General features: G+C 51.6%; 1 protein-coding gene across 1 annotated transcript in view; it reads left to right on the top strand.

The window, feature by feature from the left end:
• The window catches only part of EIF2AK4 (eukaryotic translation initiation factor 2 alpha kinase 4), a 231,835-nt gene that overhangs the window by 135,979 nt on the left and 70,186 nt on the right, over positions 1–25,670 (top strand). The window contains exons 22-26 of the mRNA XM_075330727.1: positions 511–586; positions 972–1,093; positions 15,239–15,288; positions 15,430–15,598; positions 23,795–23,911. Of these exons, the coding sequence (XP_075186842.1) occupies positions 511–586; positions 972–1,093; positions 15,239–15,288; positions 15,430–15,598; positions 23,795–23,911 (534 nt within the window). The remainder of the gene's footprint in view (positions 1–510; positions 587–971; positions 1,094–15,238; positions 15,289–15,429; positions 15,599–23,794; positions 23,912–25,670) is intronic.

Genomic DNA, 25,670 nt, shown 5'->3' with positions numbered 1-25,670 from the left:
AATGATACTGATGGTCTTTTGGCCTCAGCAAATGATACTGATGGTCTTTTGGCCTCAGCAAATGATATTGATGGTCTTTTGGCCTCAGCAAATGATACTGATGGTCTTTTGGCCTCAGCAAATGATACTGATGGTCTTTTGGCCTTGGCAAAGCTAGAAGTTCTAGGAATAGAAAATGGAAGGGACACATCTGTGTTCAAAACCATGGCATCAGGGAATACATTGCAGGACCTTTGTACTGTGTCCCTCCAAGAGAAGGAATGTCTGTGGCTGACTTGGATGGGTTTCAAGAAATAAGTTCTAAATGCAATGTATTCTCTGATGCCATGGTTTTAAACACAGATGATTTGTCCCTTCCATTTTCTATTTCTAGAACTTCTAGCATTGCCAAGGCCAAAAGACCATCCATATCTTTTGCTGAAGGAACCAAGCTTTACAGACCCATCAACAATTTGTAGGCTCTTGGTTAGTTTCCAGTCATTTACCGAGGGTTATTTCTTTGTTTTTTAGGGTAGCTTCTCAGTCCGGTCAGCTAGGATACATCATCACGTGTGTGAGACTGTGTGCCGCGTATTTAAAAGACATGGTGAGTTCTTAATTTTGAGGAGCTCACAATATCAGTTCTACAATTGGACTTTTTGATTTCCAAGTTCATCAACAAAAACCTGTATTTAGTGTGTTCTGACCTTTTCCGGATGAATATTGTAAGTGCAATGTTTGGTCTGTAGGAAGTCACGCATTTTAGTCCTTGCTTTTCTGTCCATAAGAGAAGAACAGGAGGGGAAAGAAGCTGCACCCAAAGATCTCACATATCCCACAATGTACAGCCTTCTCCTAAATAAACGTGTCCCCCAGATTTCATATAAGAATTACATTTGTACTGTACTTTGGTCGCTGTGATTCCACTTCTTTTTTTTTTTTTTTTTCTTTTCTTTTAAATTGACACCTCGTCTCCGGTGTCTCTGGTTTAGGAGCTGTGAAGTTGCATACGCCATTGTTAATGCCTCGAAGCAAGACGACGTCAGAAAGTGGCGAATCTGCGTGTTTCATGGACCACAGTGGTATGCTCGTCACACTGCCATACAATCTCAGGGTAGGTATTGTTCATTGTAATCCGCATCTCATAGGATACATGCTCCTTTTATTTATCCCCTGTACTTGAGGCCTCCTGATGAACCTGTGAGGCAGGAGAAACGCGTCGAGGCCATGTTATTGCATCTGACTTCTCAAGGGAAGTGATATCTCTTTGCTTGACATCTCTGACACACCATATAGAAGTACTTTCTGGAACCTTATGTGAAATATTGTGTGTGTGTGTGTGTGTGTGTGTGTGTGTGTGTGTGAGCAGTGGATTGGTGTAGTGGCATCATTGCTGCAGTTGCTCTTTTTTTTTTCTTTTTCGCTCCTAATTGGGAGACCCAGACAATTGGGTGTATAGCTATTGCCTCTGGAGGCCACACAAAGTATTACACTTAAAAGTGTAAGGCCCCTCCCCTTCTGGCTATACACCCCCAGTGGGATCACTGGCTCACCAGTTTTGTGCTTTGTGCGAAGGAGGCAACACATCCACGCATAGCTCCACTTTTTAGTCAGCAGCAGCTGCTGACTATGTCGGATGGAAGAAAAGAGGACACATATAGTGTCCCCAGCATGCTCCCTTCTCACCCCACTGTATGTCGGAGGTGTTTGTAAGGTTGAGGTACCCATTGCGGGTACGGCGGCAGGAGCCCACATGCTGATTCCTTCCCCATCCCTTTTTACAGGGCTCTGGGTGAAGTGGGATTTACCGGTCTCCAGGCACTGAGACCGTGCTCCATCTACAGCCCCTGGAGAAGATGCTGGATGGAGCGGAGTACATCAGGGACATGGCCCTGCTTCCTCAAGGTACTCTGTGTCCCCGTGCATTTGGCGCTCACACCGCAGCATGCTGGGTGTTGTAGTACGCCGGGGGACATCAGCGCTGCGGCGCCTGTGCCATGGCCTCATTCAGCTTCGCTGAAGCAGGCTCACTTATGGGAATTGGTCGCGCCGGCCGCTGGGACTGCGGCGCGGCTGGCACTTGTAGTGCGCCGGGGACTTCAGCGCGGCCTGCGCTTTTACGGCGGCCGCGCTGATAACTAGAGTCCCCGGCTTTTGCGGCCTGCTTCCGTTCGTTCCCGCCCCCAGACCTGCCAGTCAGGAGAGGGGCGGGACGCTGGCCACTTCTAGGCATCGGTCGCGCCGGCCGCTGGGACTGCGGCGCGGCTGGCACTTGGGGTGCGCCGGGGACTTCAGCGCGGCCCGCGCTTTTACGGCGGCCGCGCTGATAACTAGAGTCCCCGGCTTTTGCGGCCTGCTTCCGTTCGTTCCCGCCCCCAGACCTGCCAGTCAGGAGAGGGGCGGGACGCTGGCCACTTCTAGGAATCGGTCGCGCCGGCCGCTGGGACTGCGGCGCGGCTGGCACTTGTGGTGCGCCGGGGACTTCAGCGCGGCCCGCGCTTTTACGGCGGCCGCGCTGTTAACTCGAGTCCCCGGCTTCTGGGCCTAGTCTCCCTTCGTTACCGCCCACAGCCCTGACAGTCAGGGTAGGGGCGTGACGCTGCATAGCACAGCAGCGCTGAGAGCTGGAGTATGTTTTGCATACTCCACCCCTCTCACTGTGTGCACTGTGAATCCGGATTCCCGCACTTTCTCAGGCACGCCCACGGCTTCCTTCTCTACAAGGACGCCGGCAGCCATTAGTGTCAGTTTCTGTACGAACAGAGACAAGTGTGGAAGACCCTGGATTCTGATAGTCACACAATCGCTGCAACAGGCGTTAAGCAGCACCTGTGGTGCTAACCCCACTAGTGCAGAAGTGCACTTATAGATATGCTTGTACTATATACATTGCACTGTTTGGTCGCACGTTGTATATACCCTCCTGGATTATGCGGAGGAGTTATCAGCATATTCTCTGTGTAAAACAAAGGTGCAGAACCACATGTTTTTCTATACAGCTGGTACAGCATGTACGGCTATACGGCCGGCAGGTTACATAGACTCCCATTGTATGCACTAATGGCCAGGGGATGAGGACGGTGTCTGCAGTATTTACTGACAGTTTTTCTGAGACTATGGCTATGATACTAGAAGCCTAGCAGTCCGGACATGTCTCTCACAATATGGGCACTGTTGAATCATTGATCCATGGCCCCCCTCAGTGTGAACAACTAACAGCTCCGGGAATGTCACACGCATCCCAGAGTCACGGCTCTGCACGGACGTCAGTCCCAGACAGCCTAAGCGGGCTCACTATGAGCGGCCTCGGTTTCATCAGGGTCCTAGCAGAAGGACTCGCTGTGTAATGAGGCGGAAGTAGCGGCTCAGGATTCTGATCCTGAGACCGCTCTCAATCTGGATACACCTGATCGTGACGCCATAGTAAATAATCTTATAGCGTCCATCTATAGAATGTGGGTTATTTCTCACAGCTCCTCCAGTGGAGGAGTCAGCTTCACGTATTTTTCTGGACCACTCTGCCTTCAGAGAGGCAGTCCAGGAACACCACGCTTATCCAGATATGCGCTTCTCCAAACGGCTTAGGATACACGTTATCCCTGTCCCCTGACTTGGTCAGGGACTGGACCCAGTGTCTCAAGCGGCATCCTCCAATCTCCAGGCTTGTAGCTAGATCCATAGTTGCAGTGGGAGATGGAACTGCTGTTGGCTCCGGCATTCTCTCCCTTGGGGCACTCCAAGCTATTTCAGCTTGTCTTACACAGATTGACACGGTTACACGTACATCTGTGCCGCAGGTGGCATCCTTAACCTCTCAAATGTCTGCATTTGCTTCTTACGCGATTCAGATTGTCCTGGACTCTGCGAACCGTGCGGCGGTAGCCTCCGCTACTCCGTGTTTTTAAGCAGAGCCTGGTCTGCTCGTTAAGTGAATGGAAGGCAGATTCTGCTTCCAAAAAAGGTTGCCTACCAGTTGCCTTTTTCTGCTGACCGACTGTTTGGTGAATGTAACCATTAAACAGTCCAGGGGTAAGGATTCATCCTTTCCTCAGCCCGGACACAACAAACCCCAACAGAGCAAGAGGCAGTCGGGGTTTTCGGCCTTTTCGAGGCTCGGGCAGGTCCCATTTTTCCTCGTCCAATGTGGACTCAAAAGGATCAGAGGAGCTCAGATTCTTAGCGGGCTCAGTCACGCCCAAAAAATCGACAGTCTGAAAACCCGCTTCCAAGGCGGCTTCCTCATGACTTGCGGCCTCGGTCGGTAGCAGGCTCTCCCGCCTTGGCGATATTTAGCTGCCATAGGTCAATGACCATTGAGTGTGAGACATTCTGTCTCACGGGTACAGGATAGAGCTCACTTCTCGTCCTCCAACTCGATTCTTCAGAATTTCTCCACCTCCCGGCCGAGCCGCTGCTCTTCTGCAAACAGGGTGCACTCTATAGGCAGAAAGAGTGATGACCCCCGTTCCTCTTCAGGAACAAGGTCACGGTTTTTACCCCAAATTCTTTGCGGTACCTATAACAACGGGCCGTTCCATCCCGTTCTGGATCTAAAAATGCTCAGCAAGCTCGTGGGCACCAGGCGGTTCCGGATGGAATCACTCCGCCTCAAGGTCCCAAGGATATTTCCTAGCATCATTAGGCATCAAGGATGCTTATCCACACGTGCCGATTGATCCAGAGCACTAGCGTGTCTACGCTTCGTTATAGGAGACGAACACCTTCTGTTCGTAGCTCTACCTTCCGGCTAGCGACAGTCCCACTGGTCTTCGCCAAGGTCAGGGCAGCAGTAGTCACAGTCCTGCACTCTCAGAGTCACTCTGTGATCCCGTATTTAGACGATCTACTTGTCAAGGCACTCTCTTAGGAAACATGCCAACACTGCCCGAACGTTGCGCTGGAGACTCTCTAAAGTTTTGGGTGGATCATCAACTTTTCAAAGTCAGATCCGACCCCGACCCTATCGATAACATATCTAGGCATAGAGTTCTTACTCTCTCAGCGATAGTGAAGCTTCCGCTAGACAAACAGCATTCACTACGGGCTGCAAGCTCTTCTTTAAGAACCAGTCGCACACATTGAGACGCCTCATGCACTTCCTACGTAAGATGGTAGCAATGGAGGCAGTTCCTTTCGCGCAGTTTTACTGCGTCCACTACAATGGGACATTCTCCGCCAATGGGACGAGGAGTCGACGTCCCTCAACAGAGTCGTCGTTCTTTCTCAGGCGGCCAAGGAATCTCTACGGTGGTGGCTTCTTCCCACCTCTTGGTTAAAAAAGAAGGTCCTTCCTATCCCCATCCTGGGCGATAGTTACGACAGACGCGAGTCTATCAGGGTGGGGAGCAGTTTCTCTCCACTACAGCGCTCAGGGTACGTGGACTCAGCAAGAGTCCACCCTTCAGATCAATGTTCTTGAACACAGAGCAGTGTATCTTGCCCTACAAACCTTCCAACAGCGGCTGGAAAGCAAGCATATCCGACTTCAGTCGGACAGCTCCACAGCGGTGGCATACATCAACCACCAAGGAAGAACGCGCAACCGGCAAGCCTTCCAGGAAGTCCGGCAGGTTCTGATGTGGGTGGAAGACACGGCATCCACCATATCCACAATTCACATCCCAAGTGTAGAAACTAGGAAGCTGACTTCCTAAGTCGCTGAGGTGTGGCCGAAAGAGGATGGTCTCCTCACCCGGACGGGTTTCAGGAGATCTGGCGCCGCTGACAGAGGCCGGACGTCGATCTAATGGCGTCACGGCACAACAACAATGTGCCAGCTTCATGGCACAGTTTCACAATCATCGAGCTCTGGCGGCAAACGCCTTAGTTCAGCATTGGTCGCAGTTCCAGCTACCTTAGGTGCCACCTCTGGCATTGTTGCCCAGAGTACTGCGCTAGATCAAGACCGACTGCGGCCGCGCCATCCTCGTCGCTACAGATTGGCCGAGGATGTTGTGGTACTCGGTTCTGTGGTGCCTCACGGTAGGCTAACCGGGGGCACTACCAGACCAATCAGACTGGCTGTCTCAAGGGCCATTCTTCCATTTGAACAGGACGTGGAAGATATTCTTATCTCGGTGCTCGGCGCAGGGTGTTTCTCCCTGGCCGGTTGCATCGTCTATGTTTCCTTCCTTCCTGCAATCTAGGTAGGAAAATGGGTTGTCGCTCAGTTCCCTTTAGGGACAAGTCTCAGCGCTATCTGTATTTTTCAGAAACGACGACTTCCTCAGGTACGCACGTTCCTACGGGGAGTTTGTCTTCTCAGCACTCCGTACAAGCGGCCGTTAGAGCCCTGAGATCTGAACAAGGTTCTAATTGCTCTCCAGATGCCGCCTTTCGAGCCTTTGAAAGATGTCTCCCTTCCCGCTTTTCACGGGAAGTGGCCTTCTAGTAACGGTCTCGTCTCTTAGGACAGTGTCCGAGCTAGCAACGCTCTCATACAAACTCCCTTCCTGGTCCTTCACCAGGACAGGGTAGTTCTGCGTCCGGTTCCGGAATTTCTCCCTAAGGTGGTATCCCACTTTCATATCAATCAGGATATCACCTCACCTTCTTTGTGTCCTCGTCCAGTCCACCAATTTCAGAAAGATTTGCATCTGTTGGTTCTGGTGAGAGCACTCAGGTTCTACTTCCCGCATGGCGCTCCTGCGCCACCCGGATGCACTCTTTGTCCTTGTCGCTGGTCGGCGTAAACAGTCGCAAGCTTCCAAATCCACCCTTGCTCGGGGGATCGAGGAACCAATTCTTGAAACCTACAGTTCTACTGGGCTTCTGGTTCTCTCAAGGCCGAAGGCCCATTCTATCAGAGCCGTGGGTGCATCCTGGACATTACGGCACCAGGCTACGGCTCAGCAGGTGTGTCAGGCACCTACCTGATTGGGTCTGCATACTTTTACCAAGCATTTTCAGGTGCATACCTACGCTTCGGCAGACGCCAGCCTAGGTAGATAAGTCCTTCAGGCGGCAATTGCCCACCTGTAGGAAAGGGCTGTTTGACGGCCCTATCACGAGGTATTCTTTTACCCACCCAGGGACTGCTTTTGGACGTCCCAATTGTCTGGGTCTCCCAATTAGGAGCGAAAAAGAAGAAGGGAATTTTGTTTACTTACCGTAAATTCCTTTTCTTCTAGCTCCAATTGGGAGACCCAGCACCCGCCCTGTTTTCTCTGGGTTTTTCTGTTTTTTCGGGTACACATGTTGTTCATGTGGTATGGTTCAGTTCTCCGATGTTTCCTCGGATTAAATTGGTCTTTAAACCAGTTATTGGCTTTCCTCCTTCTTGCTTTGGCACTAAAACTGGTGAGCCAGTGATCCCACTGGGGGTGTATAGCCAGAAGGGGAGGGGCCTTACACTTTTAAGTGTAATACTTTGTGTGGCCTCCAGAGGCAATAGCTATACACCCAATTGTCTGGGTCTCCCAATTGGAGCTAGAAGAAAAGGAATTTACGGTAAGTAAACAAAATTCCCTTCTTTTATAAATTGGGTACAGATTATAAACCTTTGTTTTCTACAGGAGATAATCAAGATTGTTTTTGTCTTTTTTTTTTATGGATTATTTGTTGTATTGCTGGATCCACATTGTGAAATAGCGATATATTTAGGGACTTTTTAGGGAAAGTCGATGGTCAGCGGGGCCGCTATTTTCATTATTTAGGGTGCCAACCTCCACGACTAGGTAAGGCACCTTATTAGCGGCGTTATAGGTGAAATTGATTGTATTTTGTAGCACTGCTTGCCTGCCTTTTATCTCCCTGCCTATCTCCATTGTGTGATACTGTTTTAAAGGAATTTTTTTGTACATCTATGGACAGTTGTCTTTTAGGCTACATTCACACTTCTGTTTTTTTGCATCAGTCACAATTAGTTGTGTGACGGATGCAACTAATGCGTTGCAGATAGTGGCACAACTGATGGGAATGATGCTGCAAAAAAATTGATCAGTTGTTTTGGTTTTTTTTACTGTTTGAAAGATTATCAGCTGATCGTTCACAAAAGCCGGCCTCCGGGCGATCAGCTGATCGTTCACAAAAGCTGGCCTCCGGGTGATCAATTGATCGTTCACAAAAGCTGGCCTCCGGATGATCAGCTGATCGTTCACAAAAGCTGGCCTCTGGGTGATCAGTTGATCGTTCACAAAAGCTGGCCTCTGGGCGATCAGTTGATCGTTCACAAAAGCTGGCCTCCGGGCGATCAGTTGATCGTTCACAAAAGCTGGCCGTCGGGTGATCAGTTGATCGTTCACAAAAGCTGGCCTCCGGGCGATCAGCTGATCGTTCCGGCCACTGGAACTGAAATTACAGTCAATCGTTTTTTTTACTGTGGGCATGATCACAGTAAAAAACTGATCCGCACCACTCGAAAAATGTTGCATTTTTAGTTGCTCCCACCCGCAGTCAGTCACTCCACGACGGATCCGTCACAGGATGGATACAACGCAGGGCCATCAGTCGCAATCTGTCAGTAATAAAAGTCTATGGGAAAAAAACGGATTCCTGCAAAATATATTTCAGGATACCGTAATTCCTCAAGACGACGGATTGTGACTGATGCAAAAAGACGGAAATGTGAATGTAGCCCTAATGTATATCTAATAAATATTGACACTTTTTAGGATTTTTTAATTTTTATTTTCTTTGTCGCTCCATTGGGAGACCCAGACAATTGGGGTGTATAGCTTCTGCCTCCGGAGGCCACACAAAGTATTACACTTTAAAAAGTGTAACCCCTCCCCTCTGCTATACACCCCCCCGTGCATCACGGGCTCATCAGTTTTATGCTTTGTGTTGAAGGAGGCACACATGCACACAATGCTCCACATTTTAGTCAGCAGCAGCTGCTGATTATATCGGATGGAAGAAAAGAGGGCCCCTAACAGGGCCCCCGGCATGCTCCCTTCTCACCCCACTGAGTCGGCGGTGCTGTTAAGGTTGAGGTACCCATTGCGGGTACACAGGCAGGAGCCACATGCCGTTTTCCTTCCCCATCCCTTAGGGGCTCTGGGGAAGTGGGATCCTAACCGGTCATCCAGCCACTGGGACCGGGCTCCCTCCGCAGCCCCTGGGGGAATCTGCCGGACAGGAGACGGAGTATCGTCAGGGACATGGCCCTGCATCTACAGGTACTCTGTGTCCCCGTTGGGACGGTGCATGAAGCACCTTGGCCTCAGACGCAGCTGCGACTGCGGTGTGGATTTTTTGTCTGGGACTACCGCGCCGACCGTGCCTGTTTGCCGGCCGCGGTTTTTACTTTAGTCCCCGGCTTTTGCGGCCTAGTGTGTTAAACTCCCGCCCTGAGCCTGCCAGTCAGGGAGAAAGGCGGGACGGTCGGTATGATGCCGACAGTGAGGGCTGGAGCACACTTCGCTGTCCTCCGCCCCCCTCACTGATCACTATGGGCCACCAGGTTCCCGCACTTTTGCGGTTCCGCCCACGGCTCTCTCCTCCCCTCGGAACGCCGGCAGCCATTGTTATAATTCTGCCGGTGGAGGATCTCAGAATCTGCTCCACTGCTCTGGGAGAGGGGGATCCTAACCGGTCGCCATGCCTGGGACCGGGCTCCATCCGCAGCCCCTGGGGGATTCTGACGGACAGGAGACTGGACATCATCAGGGACAGAGCCCTGCATCATAAGGTACTCTGTGTCCCCTGAGGGACGGTACATGCAGCATCTGTGTTACAAATGCCGCAGCGGTTGCTGAGTGGTTGGTGAGACTGGGACTACCGCGCCGACCGCGTTTTTAAATTTAGTCCCCGGCTCTTGCGGCCTAGTACCATATACTCCCGTTCTCGGGCCTGCCAGTCAGGGGTAACGACGGGACGGCCGACTGGACGTCGGCAGGGAGGGCTGGAGCATACGTTGGTATCCTCCTTCCCCCTCACTGAGCACTGTGGGGCACCAGTTTTCAGACCCCCTTGGTGCCGCAGTGTATATATATATGTTTATTTATATGGTATATGATCTCACTGTTCGGCAGCATTATTTGCTTTTGGCTGTATACCCTCACTGTTTACTCTGCGGACGACATGCTATTGTCTGCTCTTAAAGAGTAAGGGTGCCAAGGCACTGGCTTATTTTACAACCTGTACCTCTTGTGCGGCTATATTACAGGCAGGTTCCACCTACCCTCATTGTGTACAATGCTTGGCCCCTGGGGCACTCACTCAGCCGGAGCCTCCGGCACTGGTGGGACCCTCGGCCAGGTGGTACCGCCGGTTTCCACTGCACAGATGACAGGGACAGAGTTTGCATGTTGGAATCAGCAAATCTCTGAGTAGCTTTCACATTCCAGGACTCAGTCTATGGACAGAGGGTCTGCTAAGATACTGGAAGCCTTGCAGTCCAGACCGATAACACAGGGCCAGGGAGCTGTGAGTTCATCGCTCCCGGATCCCTCTGGGTCGGTACAACAAGGGGCTCCTGGGGTAACACCCAGATCCCACGGTGAGAACTCCGTCACGGACCGCGGCCTCTGATAGGCTAAGCGGGCCCGCTGGGAACCTTCCCCGACTTCATCAGGAGTGCGTGTTTCGATCACTCTAACTCCAGAGGGGCCGTCCAGAAGCACAGAACTTTACGGACAAGCGCTTACTAAGCGCCTTATTGACACGCGTTCCCCTTTTCCCCCCTGACGTTGTTAAGGGTTGGGCTCAGTGTCACAGGGTGGATTCTCCAGTCTCTAGGCTGGCGGCTAGATCCGTAGTATTAGTGGCAGATGTCCATCTCTCACGAATGCCCTGACAGGCAAATAAAGCTTATGATGAAATCCATCTATGAAGCCATAGTCGCATCTTTTGCTCCAGCCTTCGCAGCCGTGAGGGCATTCCAAGCTATCTCAGCTTCTCTGGCTGAGATTATTGCGGTGGCACATACCTCTGCCCGCAGGTTGTGTCCTTCACTTCTCAGGCCTAGGTTTTTTCGTTCTACGCCATGAACGCCGTTCCTGGACTCTGCGAGCCGTACAGCGGTAGCATCCACCAATTCGGTGGCAGTCTGCAGGGCCATGTGGCTACGTGAATGGAAGGCAGGCTCTGCTTCCAAGAAGTTCTTAACCGGTTTGCCATTTTCTGGCGACCGTGTGTTTGGCGAGCAATTGGATGAAGTTACTAGACAGTCCAAGGGAAAGGTCTCGTCCTTGCCCCAGTCCAAAGGTTTCGGTCATTTTGGTCCTCAGCAAAGTTCCGTTCCTCCACGTCCAACAGGTCAGAGGAGGGCTAGAGGAACTCTTCTGCATGGCGGTCTAAGTCACAAGGCGGCTTCCTCATGACTTCGGCCTCACCAAGACCGCGTCCTCGGTCGGTGGCAGGCTCTCCCGCTTTTGCGACGCCTGGTGGCCACATGTCCAAGACCGATGGGTGAGAGACATTCTGTCTCACGGTTACAGGATAGAGCTCTGCTCTCGTCCTCCGACTCGTTTCTTCAAAACATCTCCGCCCCCCGAGCGAGCCGATGCACTTTTTCAGGCGGTGAACACTCTGAAGCCTCGATGTCACAAGGAGACTTCCTAGCATCAATTGACATCAAGGATGCTTATCTTATGTGCCGATCGCACCCGAGCTTCAACGCTTTCTGCGTTTCGCCATCAGGGACGAACACCTTCAGTTCGTGGCACTGCCATTCGGCCTGGCGACAGCCCCACGGGTCTTCACCAAGGTCATGGCAGCAGTGGTGGCGGTCCTACACTCTCAGGGCCGCTCGGTGATCACTTACCTAGACGATCTTCTAGTCAAGACACCCTCCTGGGTGGCATGTCAACACAACCTGACCATTGCTCTGGAGACTCTCCAGGGGTTCGGGTGGATCATCAAATTTCCAAGGTCAAAACTGACACCGACCCAATCACGGACTTTCCTCGGGATGGAGTTTCATACTCTCTCAGCGATAGTGAAGCTTCCGCTGCATAGTCAGCGTTCACTACAGACAGGGGTGCAATCTCTCCTTCGGGCCCAGTCACCCCTTGAGGCGCCTCATGCACTTTCTAAGGAAGATGGTGGCAGCAAGGGAGGCAGTTCCCTTGCGCAGTTTCGTCTGCGTCCGATTCTATCGGACACCGCAAATGGGACAGGAGGTCGACGTCCCTAGACAAGAACGTCTCTTTCCCTTGCAGCAAAACCTCTCTTCAGTGGTGTCTTTTTTCCACTTCCTGGGCGAAGGAAAAATCCTTCCGGCCCCCAGCCGGGGCTGTGGTCACGACGGACGCGAGTCTGTCAGGGTGGGGAGCGGTCTTCCTCCACCACTCGGCTCAGGGAACCTGGACTCCGACAGAGTCCTCCCTTCAGATCAATGATCTGGAGAGAAGGGCAGTGGATCTAGCCCTAAAGGTGTTCCAGCGGTGGCTGGAGGGCAGGCAGATCCGAATTCAGTCGGACAACGCCATGGCGGTTGCGTACATCAACCAACAGGGCGGCACACGCAGTCGTCAAGCCTTCCGAGCAGTTCGGCGGATTCGGCTGTGGGCGGAAGCCACAGCCTCCACCATCTCCGCAGTTCACATCCCGGGCGTAGAAAACTGGGAAGCAGATTTTCTCAGTCGCCAGGGCATGGACGCAGGGGAATGGTCTCTTCACCCGGACGTGTTTCTAGAGATCTGTTGCCGCTGGGGAACGCCGGACGTCGATCTAATGGCGTCTCGGCACAACAACAAAGTCCCGGCATTCATGGCTCGGTCCAAGGATCACAGAGCTCTGGCGGCAGACGCGCTAGTTCACGACTGGTCGCAGTTTCAACTGCCTTATGTATTTCCTCCTCTGGCACTACTGCCCAGAGTGTTACGCAAGATCAGGTCAGACTGTCGCCGCGCCATCCTCGTCGCTCCAGACTGGCCGAGGTGATCGTGGTACCCGGATCTGTGGCACCTCACGGTGGGTCAACCGTGGACACTCCCAGACCGACCAGACTTGCTGCCTCAAGGGCCATATTTCCTTCTGAATTCTGCGGCTCTAAACCTGACTGTGTGGCCATTGAGTCCTGGCTCCTAGCGTCATCAGGGATATCTCCAGATGTCATTGCCACCATGAGACAGGCCAGGAAACCAACGTCCGCCAAGATCTATCACAGGACTTGGAGGATCTTCTGATCCTGGTGCTCTGATCAGGGTTTTACTCCCTGGCCGTTTGCCTTGCCCACTTTTCTTTCTTTCCTTCAATCCGGAATGGACAAGGGCTTGTCTCTCGGCTCTCTCAAGGGACAAGTATCGGCGCTTTCCGGTCCCACCTTACAAGCGTCCGTTAACACCCTCGGATCTTAACAGGGTGCTGACGACTCTTCAGAAGCCACTTTTCGAGCCGATGCGGGATCTCTCTATCTCGCCTTTCGCAAAGGGTGGCCTTCCTAGTGGCAGTCACATCACTTAGGAGAGTGTCTGAGCTAGCAGCGCTGTCATGCAAAGCCCCCTTCCTGGTGTTTCACCAGGATAGGGTGGTTCTACGTCCGGTCCCGGACTTTCTCCCTAAGGTATCCCCGTTTCATCTCAATCAGGATATCGTCTTACCCTCTTTGGGTCCGCATCCAGTTCACCAATGTGAAAAGGATTTGCATTTATTAGATCTGGTGAGAGCACTCCGGCTCTACATTTCTCGCACGGCGCCCCTGCGCCGGTCTGATGCGCTCTTGTCCTGATCGCGGGCCAGAGTAAGGGTTTTCAGGTTTTCAAGTCAACCTTGGCTCGGTGGATCAAGGAACCGATTCTTGAAGCCTACCGTTCTTTTAGGCTTCCGATTCCTGCAGGGCTGAAGGCCCATTCTACCAGAGCCGTCGGTGTCCTGGGCATTGCGACACCAGGCTACGGCTCGGCAGGTGTGTCAGGCGGCTACCTGGTCGAGTCTGCACACTTTCACGAAACACTATCAGGTGCATGCTGATGATTCGGCAGATGCCAGCCTAGGTAGGCGACTCCTTCAGGCGGCAGTTGCCCACCTGTAAGAGGGGGCCGTTTTTTCGGCTCTTTTTATCGAGGTATTCTTTTACCCACCCAGGGATTGCTTTTGGACATCCCAATTGTCTGGGTCTCCCAATGGAGCGACAAAGAAGAAGGGAATTTTGTTTACTTACCGTAAATTCCTTTTCTTCTAGCTCCTATTGGGAGACCCAGCACCCGCCCCTGTGCCCTTCGGGCTGTTGTTCTTTTGTGTACACATGTTGTTCATGTTGAATTGTTCTTTTGGTTCATGGTTTCAGTTCTCCGAACATCCTTCGGATTGAATTTACCTTAGACCAATTTATAAGTTTCCTCCTTCCTGCTTTGGCACCAAAACTGATGAGCCCGTGATGCACGGGGGGGTGTATAGCAGAGGGGAGGGGTTACACTTTTTAAAGTGTAATACTTTGTGTGGCCTCCGGAGGCAGAAGCTATACACCCCAATTGTCTGGGTCTCCCAATAGGAGCTAGAAGAAAAGGAATTTACGGTAAGTAAACAAAATTCCCTTCTTTGTTAACGTTCAACATGCTACCCACCACCAGAATCATCAGACGGCAGTTTATCCCCTACTGAACAAAGGGAGTGGGCCGGGAATTCCAAGTCTGATCATTGTGTCCCAATATGAAGAATGACCACGGCACGTCTGTTTGTGGTGCCTAAGTAGGATCCAATCCCTTCGTATGGTATGAAAGAGAGACTTGGCACTCGGATTGCTGAACAAAAGCTGTGAATTTTTTTTTTTTTTTTTTTTTTTTTTTTTTATGTTGAAGTCCTTACAAAGTGAACAGAGCACAGACGTTTCGGTCCGAATACCTCGGACCGTCATCAATGCGCATGATGGCGTTGACTTGTGGCTTAGTTTCATAGACGCGGATAAGGAGCCTGCGGTCCGAGGTACGGGACCGAAACGTCTGTGTAAGGATTTCAACATAAAAAAATCACCACTTTTGTTCAGCAATCTGAGTGTCAATCTCTTTCATACCTGATCACTATGTCCCCTGATGTGATCTGTCTGGGAACAGTCGGGAAGCCCCCATACACATTAGTTGGCCAAAAATCGGTGGGTTCGGCTCACTCTGATCTAATGTGTAAGAAGGCCTAAAATAATTTTAGTTCGTGTGTAATGTCCTCTTGTTGTAAATATCTTTAACATTTATATATACGTCCACACACAGTAAAATGCGTTTTTCCCACAACTAAAAATGACCCCCTATCCATGGCCGGAACTTGTAGCTCAACTCCCGTAATCCTACCCATAGTCCGTAATCATAGAGCAGCCCCAGAATCACATGGTTAGCCTATAGTCATACAGCAGCTACGTTAATGTTTTTTTTTTCTCTTTTAGATCCCATTTGCGCGTTTTGTTGCACGGAACAATGTAACCAATCTAAAAAGGTAATAGTCATGATTCCCATCAGCCCTCGTATAAAAAGCATGGCAGCTAAAAAATGAGGTGCTTGGCAGAACAAGGTACTGGCTGGGTGGGAGATCTGATATAGGGTATAACTTGGCCACATTTGGTCTTTATATTTACAGATACTGTATTGAACGAGTATTCAGACCCCGGAAATTGAACCGCTGTCACCCAAAGGAGCTTACAGAATGTGCGTTTGATGTGATCACCTCCTCTGTTAACAGCTACTTGCCAGTCACAGAGACCATGTATACTATATATGAGATCATCCAGGAGTTTCCAGTATTACAGGTATGGTTAGTATAGCTACAGTTACATAAAAAGCTGCTTTTAGTCATGGATTTTATATCAATTCTATGCATTGTAGAGCTAAAATGGTATCCGTTCTGGGGGTCGTTAGTACTAAGTTTGTCAAGGGAGGAATTTGGGTGAAGACTGCTAATGGAGTCTTCCTTTGGGATATTCAGAGACAGTGCCGTATTAGCTGTATACCAGTGCCGATATATCAATGTATATGACAATGAACACAGACATGTTCTTCTTCAGCCAGCGTCATCAACTGAACTTGTGTATTGGAAGACACCCAATTATACAATCTGCATTTCTAACCTTGAAGCTAGAACAAGGGAGTAAGGAGTATTCAACTCCTTATTTTCTCCCAACATATCTTTGTTCATTAAAACATTCTTTCTGTGTAAACATTACTGATAAGACTTTTACTCATCATTAAAAGACTTCCATCGTTTGTACATCTGTTCACTCATTCTTGGTAACCCCTTCATGACTATACAACTTTGAATTATATTATAGGTCTGTAAAATTGCTACATAGACAGACAGATAATTGTCTGTCTTCTACATCTATATTTTGATTATTTATATACACAGATATTTCTCTATCGTTTCATTGGGGGACACAGGACCATGGGTTATGCTGCTGTCACTAGGAGGCTGACACTAAGTAAACATAAAAAAGTTAGCTCCTCCCTAGCAGCATACACCCCGAGCCGGAGGCGGGCTCAGATCAGTTTTTAGCTTAGTGTCGTAGGAGGCTGTTGTGGGCCGTCTCGGCCCCCCTCAGCCATGTATTTTTTTGCGCTTTTTTCTTTTATTTCGGCGCCGCTCATCACTCTCATACCTGTCGTCATCTTCTCTGCAGGTATTCGCTTCACTCATTCTCCGCAGCCCCGTGGGTACCGCTCCCCAGGGTCGCAGGGGCTTGAGACGTCGGGGCCCTCTCCCCCGCCCGTCCCCGTGGTACCACTCCCGGGGGGTGCGCGTGTGGGCAGGTTGTTTTGTGGGCACCCCTGATTCGCCCTGAGGTATCACCCCAAAGGGCGTACAGGGGAGGACAGCAGGGATGGATCCTCCGCAGCGTGTGTGATAGGGGGCTGTCTACCCCCATCATGATGTCCACTACCCTGCCTCAGCACGCTCTCCCCCGGAGCCTTCTTGGACGAGCAGCGCTGTTCACAGGCAGGGCAGGGAGCCCTGCCTGCACCGCATCCATCGCTGAGCCGGTGCCGCCGATTGCAGGTAGGACCGACTTCCCTGCTCTTTCCCCCGGCCCTCTCCATAAATTTAGTCCCCGGTCTCGGCCTAGTCGCTCCTGCGTCCTAGCCACGCCCCCCTGCAGCGCTATTGGCCGCCGGTCGTCTCCCTCTGTACCTCCCACTGCTCTGCCTCCTGGCTGATGGTGGGGGCTGTAAATCCTCCTGGCTTTTTCGCGCCGGAATCCTGCTCCTCCCCCAGCCTCCTCCAGCGTCCCCTCGCCATTTTAGCCTGCCTCTGGTCCCCTGAGGCTGCAGCGAGCCGGCGTTCTGAGTTTTCTGGCCAGCTCATTCCTGGACTCCACTTCTGGACTGGTGGGCAGCACGCAGGACCTGGGTAAGCTCTGCTCCTAAGGAGTAGCCCTCACTAGGTAGCATTCTCTGAGTTTAGGGACGAGTTAACCCTCTACTGTCTCCTTCCTAGCAGCCACCAGGGAGAGTACCTGTTTGCACCATGCCTAAGGCTAAGCCCACCCAATCCAAGCAGGCCCCCTTTGCACTATTTTTTGCATGCTCCTCCTGCAGCTCCAAATTTTCCCAGGGTCAGGACGCCCCACTATGCTCCGTCTGTTCTACAGACGCGCAGCCTCCGCAGAACTCCGCGGCCGACGTTTCTGATACCGCAGACGCCACAGCGCCATATGCTGCAGGGCCCTGCGTCCCGCCCCCCCCCGACTGGCTAGCGTCCCTGTCCCAGTCCGTAGATTCCCTCTCTGAGGCTTCTCGGACCATCGCGCAAGCTCTACGCCTGCTGCCGACGCTCGCCCAGATTCCCGTAGACCCGGCGCAATTGCCTCCGGAGCAGGTGAGCCCCGTTGCAGGGTCCTCCTCTGCTGCTCAGAAACGGACCCGCCAGGTCTCGTCCTCAGACTCTTCCCAGGTTTCACCTTCATCCCCAGGTCCAGACCGTCAGTCCTCCAGGGAGGCTTCTGACTGCTCCGAGGATGATTCCGATGCGGTACCCCTGCAGGACTCAGAGCAGGCGGCCGATATCCGGCACATGGTAAATAGCCTGATAGAAGCAGTAAACCAGACCTTGAAGGTACAGGTGGACCCAGTCTCCTCCCAGAGCACCCAGATCTCCTTTAAGCGGGTGAAGCGGGCCCAGAACACATTCAGCGGACATCCAGAATTAGCTGAGTTACTGCGCAGCCACAGGCAACAGCCGGACAGGGTATTTACCAGCGGTAAGTCCATCGATTTGCATTATCCCTTTCCTGAGGGTCTTAGAAAGGATTGGGCAGGTTCCCCTGTGGTCGACCCCCCAATCTCCCGCCTGTCTTCTCACACAGTCCTTCCACTCACTAACGGTACGTCTCTCAAAGACCCTACGGACCGTACTATTGACAGGTTGGCCCGTTCCGCCTTCGAGGCAGCGGGCTCATCCCTCTCTCCGGCCTTCGCCTCGGTTTGGGTTGCGAAGGCCCTGATGTCCTGGGCGGACACGCTACTCTGCGGTCTCCGCGCCATTCCTGCCAATCCGGACCTGGTTCCCATCGCCTCGCAGATTTCCCTCGCGGGTGAGTATTTGCTCAATGCAGCCCTGGCGTCTGCAAGTTGCGCGACCCAGGCCGCCAGCAACAATGTGGCCATCCGTCGAGCCCTTTGGCTCCGGTCCTGGAACGCGGATGCGGCCACTAAGAAGTCACTAACTTCTCTGCCCTTCCTAGGGGAGCGTCTCTTCGGAGATAGGCTGGACCAGCTGATCTCCGATGCAACGGGAGGAAAGAGTACATCTCTCCCCCAATTGCGTCCCAAGCGCTTCCAGAATCGGCGCTCCACCGCTCGTTTCCGGCCCTTTCGCAGCTTCAGCTCCAATCCCCAGCCGCGGAAAAGCCGCTCTCCTCCGAGAGACAGGAAGACCCCGTCATTCAAGACCAATCCCGCCTGGCGTTCACGCCCCCGCCAGTCCACGAGATCCTCTTCCGGTTACCGCCGTCGTTCATCCAAGTGACTCGCGGTCGGCGCGCAACAGCGCCAGACTTGTGGGAGGGCGTCTGTCTCGTTTTCAGCATGTGTGGATCCCCCTGACCGCCGATGCCTGGGTCAGAGAGATCATCACATCAGGCTACAAAATAGAATTCGAGGCAAAGCCACCGAGACGTTTTTTCCTATCTCGCCCTCCCGAGTCTACCGCGCGGGCTCGCGCGTTCTTTCACTCCATAGACTCCCTCCTCCGAACCGGAGTCGTGGTACCAGTCCCTCCCGCAGAGCGTTTCAAGGGGTTCTATTCCAACCTTTTCGTGGTCCCCAAAAAGGACGGCTCTGTCCGTCCCGTCCTCGACCTAAAGCTTCTGAACAGGTCGGTGAGACCTCGGCCGTTTCGAATGGAGTCACTCCGGTCCGTCATCGCGTCCATGGAGGTAGGCGAATTCCTGGCATCGCTGGATATTCAAGACGCCTATCTTCACGTCCCGATAGCCACCTCTCACCAACAGTTCCTCCGCTTTGCGATAGCGGAAGATCACTTCCAGTTCACGGCTCTTCCCTTCGGCCTCGCATCCGCACCCAGGGTCTTTACGAAGATCATGGCTGCTGCCATGTCCGTCCTGCATGCCAGGGGTGTCATGGTCATCCCGTACTTGGACGATATGTTGATAAAGGGCTCTTCCTTCGAGGACTGTCGTCTTAGGGTTCAGGTCACGATCGACACCCTTTCACGGTTAGGGTGGCTGATAAATCGGAAGAAGTCCTCTCTGATCCCGGCCCGTCGGATCACCTTTTTAGGCATGGTATTCGATACCATCCAAGGGCGAGTTTTCCTCACACAGGAGAAGATCTCCTCCCTACAACGAGGACTCCGCGCTCTCCGGCGTCAGCGCCAAGTGTCCATCAGGTTCGGCATGCGAGTCCTCGGTCGTATGGTGGCGGCGATGGAAGCGGTACCCTTTGCACAGTTCCATCTCCGACCTCAGCAGGGAAGGCCTCGCCTCCGGAGAATGGTCCCTCAACCGGGAAGTCTTCAACCAGATCTGCGACAGATGGGGAGTTCCGGACGTGGACCTAATGGCCTCCCGGTTCAACCGTCAGGTTCCGCACTTTGTAGCACGGTGCCGCGACCGCTTGGCTTTAGGTGTCGACGCCCTCACCCTGTCATGGAGCCAGTTCAGTCTCCCGTACATCTTCCCTCCGCTCCCTCTAATTCCGAGGGTCCTCAAGAAGATCAAGGCGGAAGGGATACCGGTCATCCTAGTGGCTCCGGACTGGCCCAGGCGAGCATGGTTCGCGGAACTAACTCAGCTCCTCGCAGACGCTCCGTGGCGCCTTCCAGACCGTCCAGATCTCCTGCAGCAGGGGCCTCTCTTCCATCAGAACTCACAGGTCCTAAATTTGACGGCCTGGCCATTGAATCCTGGGTTCTAGCTAAGGCTGGTTTTTCCTCAAGAGTGATTCAGACAATGATTAGGGCCAGGAAGCCATCTTCATCAAAGATTTACCACCGCACGTGGAAGGTTTTCTTCAGGTGGTGTGAAGAGCAGAATATTTCTTCTCCTCTCGACTTCTCCCTTCCTTCCCTATTGGCATTCTTGCAGTCAGGCCTAGATGCGGGTCTCTCGCTCGCAACACTAAAGGGCCAGATATCGGCGTTATCAATCCTGTTTCAGAAGCCACTGGCCGCTCGTTCACAGGTTAAGACCTTCATCCAGGGAGTTGCCCACCTGGCACCGCCGTACCGGCGGCCTCTAGAACCGTGGGACCTTAATCTAGTCCTAGGGTCACTTCAGGGCTCCCCATTCGAGCCCTTGCGAGAATCTTCCCTTTCTCACCTGTCATGGAAGGTGGTGTTTCTTGTTACCATCACTTCTATTCGCAGGACGTCAGAGCTGGCAGCTCTCTCTTGTCGTTCCCCCTTTTTGATTTTTCACCAGGACAAAGCGGTTCTCCGGCCAGATCCCGCTTTTCTCCCAAAGGTGGTCTCCCCGTTCCATCTTAACGAGGAAATCGTCCTTCCGTCCTTCTGTCCTGGCCCCTCTCACAGCTTGGAGAGGTCCTTGCACACCCTGGACCTAGTGCGTGCACTTAGAATTTATGTCTCCAGAACCGCGCCGTTCCGTAAGTCAGATGGTCTGTTTGTTCTCCCTTCTGGTCCCAAGAAGGGTGAATCGGCATCCAAGGCCACAATTGCCAGATGGATCCGTTCCGCCATATCAGAGGCCTATCGGATTCGGGACAAGTCTCCGCCGCGGGGGGTAAAGGCGCACTCTACCCGCGCAGTGGGAGCCTCTTGGGCGATTAGGCATCAGGCGTCGGCCGACCAGGTCTGCAAGGCCGCCACCTGGTCTAGCCTGCACACCTTTACTAGGTTCTACCAGGTTCACACCCAAGCATCGGCAGATGCTATTTTTGGGAGAAAGGTCTTGCAGGCAGCAGTTGCACACCTGTAATAGGGTGGCAGCATTCAATTATAGTGCAAGCCCGCCGAGGGAGGTTGTTGTTTTTCTTCCTCTGCGGGTTTTTCGGTATTCCCACCCAGGGACTGCTTTTGGACGTCCCATGGTCCTGTGTCCCCCAATGAAACGATAGAGAAAGTAGGATTTTTGTGTACTCACCGTAAAATCTCTTTCTCTGAGTTTTCATTGGGGGACACAGCACCCACCCTGCTTGGTTTTTTGGTTGATTCAATTGCATTTGCTGGCTATTTTTTCAGTGGTCTTATGTTCATAGACCTCTTGTTTGCACGGCTGCATTGTTTTAGTTACAACTTGTGTTTATGTATGGTGATTCTGGTACTCCTCCTACTGCTTGTGCACCAACTGATCTGAGCCCGCCTCCGGCTCGGGGTGTATGCTGCTAGGGAGGAGCTAACTTTTTTATGTTTACTTAGTGTCAGCCTCCTAGTGACAGCAGCATAACCCATGGTCCTGTGTCCCCCAATGAAGACTCAGAGAAAGAGATTTTACGGTGAGTACACAAAAATCCTACTTTTTATTACGTTTGAACAAACAAGTTATAGCTCAGAGGACCTCCACAAGTTGACCTCTATGGGGATTTATATTCGGAAAATGCTAAAAATAATACCGATGTTGCCACAGTTGATATGTGAGGTGACGCTCACATCAGCGATATTTTGCCGCAAGGCTGGATCCGGTACAAATGTGTTTCAGCTCAATTCAGCTCCAATGGAGTTGCGGCAGGATGCGGTCACATGCGGTTGTGTGCGTCACACGCGGCCGCATCTTGCCGCGATTCCATTGGCGGTGAATTGAGCTGGAGCGCATTTGTACTGGATCCAGCCCTGCAGCAAAATACCGCTGATGTGAGTGGCACTTAACTGATGGTACGCCATCTTGACCACATATTGGCACAGTTTAGAAATACTCAGATATGTCTGATCTGGTTTGCCGGCAAAAATCACGTGGACATATATGATTATTGCAAAACCGCACACATTTGAGGTAAAACTAGAGCAGCTAACATTATTCTGCAGCAGCCAAGACTGGAGAAAATTCTGATCCTTGCTGTTTAACATCTTAGTTTCCACGGTCAGTAGCAACCACTGCAAATATAAGGGTCATCAAAAGGTAGGATCTCCATTATGTCAGTCTGTTGGCGACCCCCGTGACATGACTGTGTGGCATTGGAGACATTACCTCTATTTGTATGTGCTGTACTGTACGTGTTAAAATGATTGCTAAAAGTCTATAGAGGCCACCTATTGCATTACTACGGCTCCCCTTTATATTTAAGAAAACAGTTGGCAGCCCTGTCAACTTGTCATGTGGCCTTGAGCATCAATTACAGCTGATAACGACGCCTCCTGGTCACAAGTGGAGTTATTGTCTGCGGAGGCGTGGCATCCCACTCTTCTTGAAGGATGTCCTTCAGGTCATTGAGGTTCTGGGGTACAGAGTTACGGCCTCTACACGTGACTTGGCTCATCCCATAGGTTTTCTATAGGATTCAGGTCTGGAGAAAGTGCAGCCGCTCCATTTGAGGCTCCCCAGGCTCCAGCACCTGCTCCCTAATGATGCGACCCCCGATGAGCTGGAGCATTGTCATCTATGAAGGTGACATTAGATCAGTGTTCTTTATGCTGAGGCACAATGACTGCATTAATGTTATTCCAGTAGTAGGGGCTGTCACTGTACCTTTCACACAGTGTAGGGCGTTCTGTACTGACTAGACACAGCTGCACACACTGTAACATCACCACCAAAGGCTTTTCTGGTGACAACAGTAGCTGATGCACAGTGCTCTCCTTGACATCTCCAACATCATTGATGGCCATAATTTCTCCTCCTGACTTTCATCAGTGATCAGCATTGAGGTACACTGGTCCCTCGTCCAGTGTAGATGACGCCTGTGCCTGGTAGTGTGGTTCGGTACCTTGCAGGTTTCCTAGTACGCAGACAACACTGATGTAAACAGTCTTGAATGGTCTGACATCACACTTGGCTGCCTCTCACTTCCTTTAAATTAGAACTTGGTCTTGAGCAAGGAACCTTTTTGTGATGGTCTGAAATGTTAGTATATGGGACATTAGAAGGAATTTGTCACCAACGTTTTGATATTTAATCTGAGAACAGCATGTTGTAGGGGCTGAGATCCTGATTCCAGCAATTTATCACTTACTGGTCTTCATACTGTCGTTTTGATACAATCACTGTTTTATTTGCTTCAGAGCGGAAATTGCTGAGCTCTGTATAACCCTGCCCTCACCACTGATTGGCTGCTGAGTACACTGTTTAGCAGCTTTTCATATAATAAGTGGTGGGGGCAGGGCTATACGAAGTCGTTGACTAGAAGACCCGAGTCACCTAGTCCTGTAATGATGATCTCCTGCTGTTAAAACAATGATTGGGGTAAGTTTTACATCACAGGAATCAGGCTATAAGCCCCTAAATCTATATAAGAGCATTTGCGTAGAGAATATGTCGATTATGATGTTTCATGCTCGCTCTTTGGGTGAATCCTAACAAAGATTATTCATTTTCTAGGAGAGAAATTACAGTATTTACATAAACCACACTTCTTTATTGAAAGCCATCTTACTCCATTGTGGTATGCCAGAAGATAAACTCGTGCAAGTGTACAACATTCTGTACGATGCAATGGTGAGCGTTTTATTCCGGTTTATTGATGATAATGTGTTCACCCATACATATGAGATGACTGTCGGCCATACTGCTATTCACTCTCTCGCCCGACTCCTCCTTTACTCATGAGCATTTGGTTGTACCGGGGTCTTCATGTGTTCTCAGTGAAGGCAGCGGAATAGGCCACTGCCAAACATATTTGGCAGCAGCTTATTCTCCCTGAAAACAAAAAGTACATATTTAACTGGCCTATGCTTTTCTCCCTGTCATCATCTATTGCAGGGAGGGGAAAGGAGACTGGAGGACCACGATCACATTCGAAGGCCAAACTGACATAATTAGGTTCATCTCACTTTTTAGAGCATTTTTCCTTGCAGCATCCCTTAAAGTGGTTGTCCCATGAACAAAGGACGTTTTAATCCATAGATCTTGGAATAAAAAGTTCCAAAATTGGATAACAAAAAATGTTCCTTTGCTGAGATATAGAGAGAAGGTATGCACACCAGCGACTGTGCAAGGGGAATATATGAAAAGCAAAAACTGCTGTGTGAATACTGGCCTGAAAAATACAATAGCTATATGTAAGAATGAAAATATGACAATGGAATTTGCATTACTGCCATGAACTAAAGAATAAAGAGAAATTTAGCTTTCTTTGTCGCTCCATTGGGAGACCCAGACAATTGGGTGTATAGCTTCTGCCTCCGGAGGCCACACAAAGTATTACACTTTAAAAAGTGTAACCCCTCCCCTCTGCCTATACACCCTCCCGTGGATCACGGGCTCCTCAGTTTTATGCTTTGTGTGGAAGGAGGCACACATCCACTCATGCATTCTCATTTTAGTTATATCTGTTGGAAGAAAAGAGGGCCCCCACGGGGCCTCCGGCATGTTCCCTTCTCACCCCACTACGTCAGCGGTGTTGTTAAGGTTGAGGTACCCATTGCAGGTACAAAGGCCAGAGCCTCATGCCGTCTCCTTCACCATCCCTTAGTGGCTCTGGGAGAAGTGGGATCCTGAGCGGTCATCCATTTACTGGGACCGTGCTCCCTCCGCAGCCCCTGTGGGAATCTGTTGGACCGGAGTCTATTCATCCTCAGGGACCGGGCCCTGCAACTCTAAGGTACTCTGTGTCCCCATGGGGACTGTGCAGGGAGCGCCTTCTTCCCGGATGCTGCAGCAGCTGCTGAATTGAGAAGGCCGGCGGACTTCCGCGCCGACCATGCCTGCTTGTCGGGCGCGGTCTCAAATTTAGTCCCCGGCTTCATCGCGGCCTAGTAGCAAAAATCCCGCCCCCGGGCCTGCCTGTCAGGGGTAAGGGCGGGACTGCCGACCTGACGTCGGATGTGAGGGCCGGAGCATCCTGTATGTTTCCTCCCCCCTCACTGATCACTGTGGGGACCCCAGATTCCCGCACTTTCCTGGCGCCGCCCACGGCTCCACTCCTCCCCTGAGAGCTCAGGCAGCCATTTTTTGGCATTCTGCCGGTGGAGGATTCTCAGTGAAGAGCTCTGCAGCTCCGGGGGACCTAAGGCAGGGAATCTGGAGGACACACACTCCGCTTTTTAGCGGTCGGTAAGCCACACCGGTCACCCGGTGCTGGTCCCCCTAGGGTGCCGGAATAGATACGTATTTATATATATATTTCTGTTCGGTCGGGCTGTATACCCTTTTTTTGCCCATATACCCTCAGTGATCATTCTCCTAGGAGACAACAGCATGTCGTCCACAAGGAGCAAATCTGTTAAGGCACAGGGTTTTTTTGCGGCCTGTACCT

Source organism: Anomaloglossus baeobatrachus, chromosome 12, assembly GCF_048569485.1.
Source record: "Anomaloglossus baeobatrachus isolate aAnoBae1 chromosome 12, aAnoBae1.hap1, whole genome shotgun sequence".
NCBI lineage: Eukaryota > Metazoa > Chordata > Amphibia > Anura > Aromobatidae > Anomaloglossus > Anomaloglossus baeobatrachus.
The sequence above is the reverse complement of the archived record's forward strand: the minus strand, read 5'-3'. Positions and strand labels throughout refer to the sequence as shown.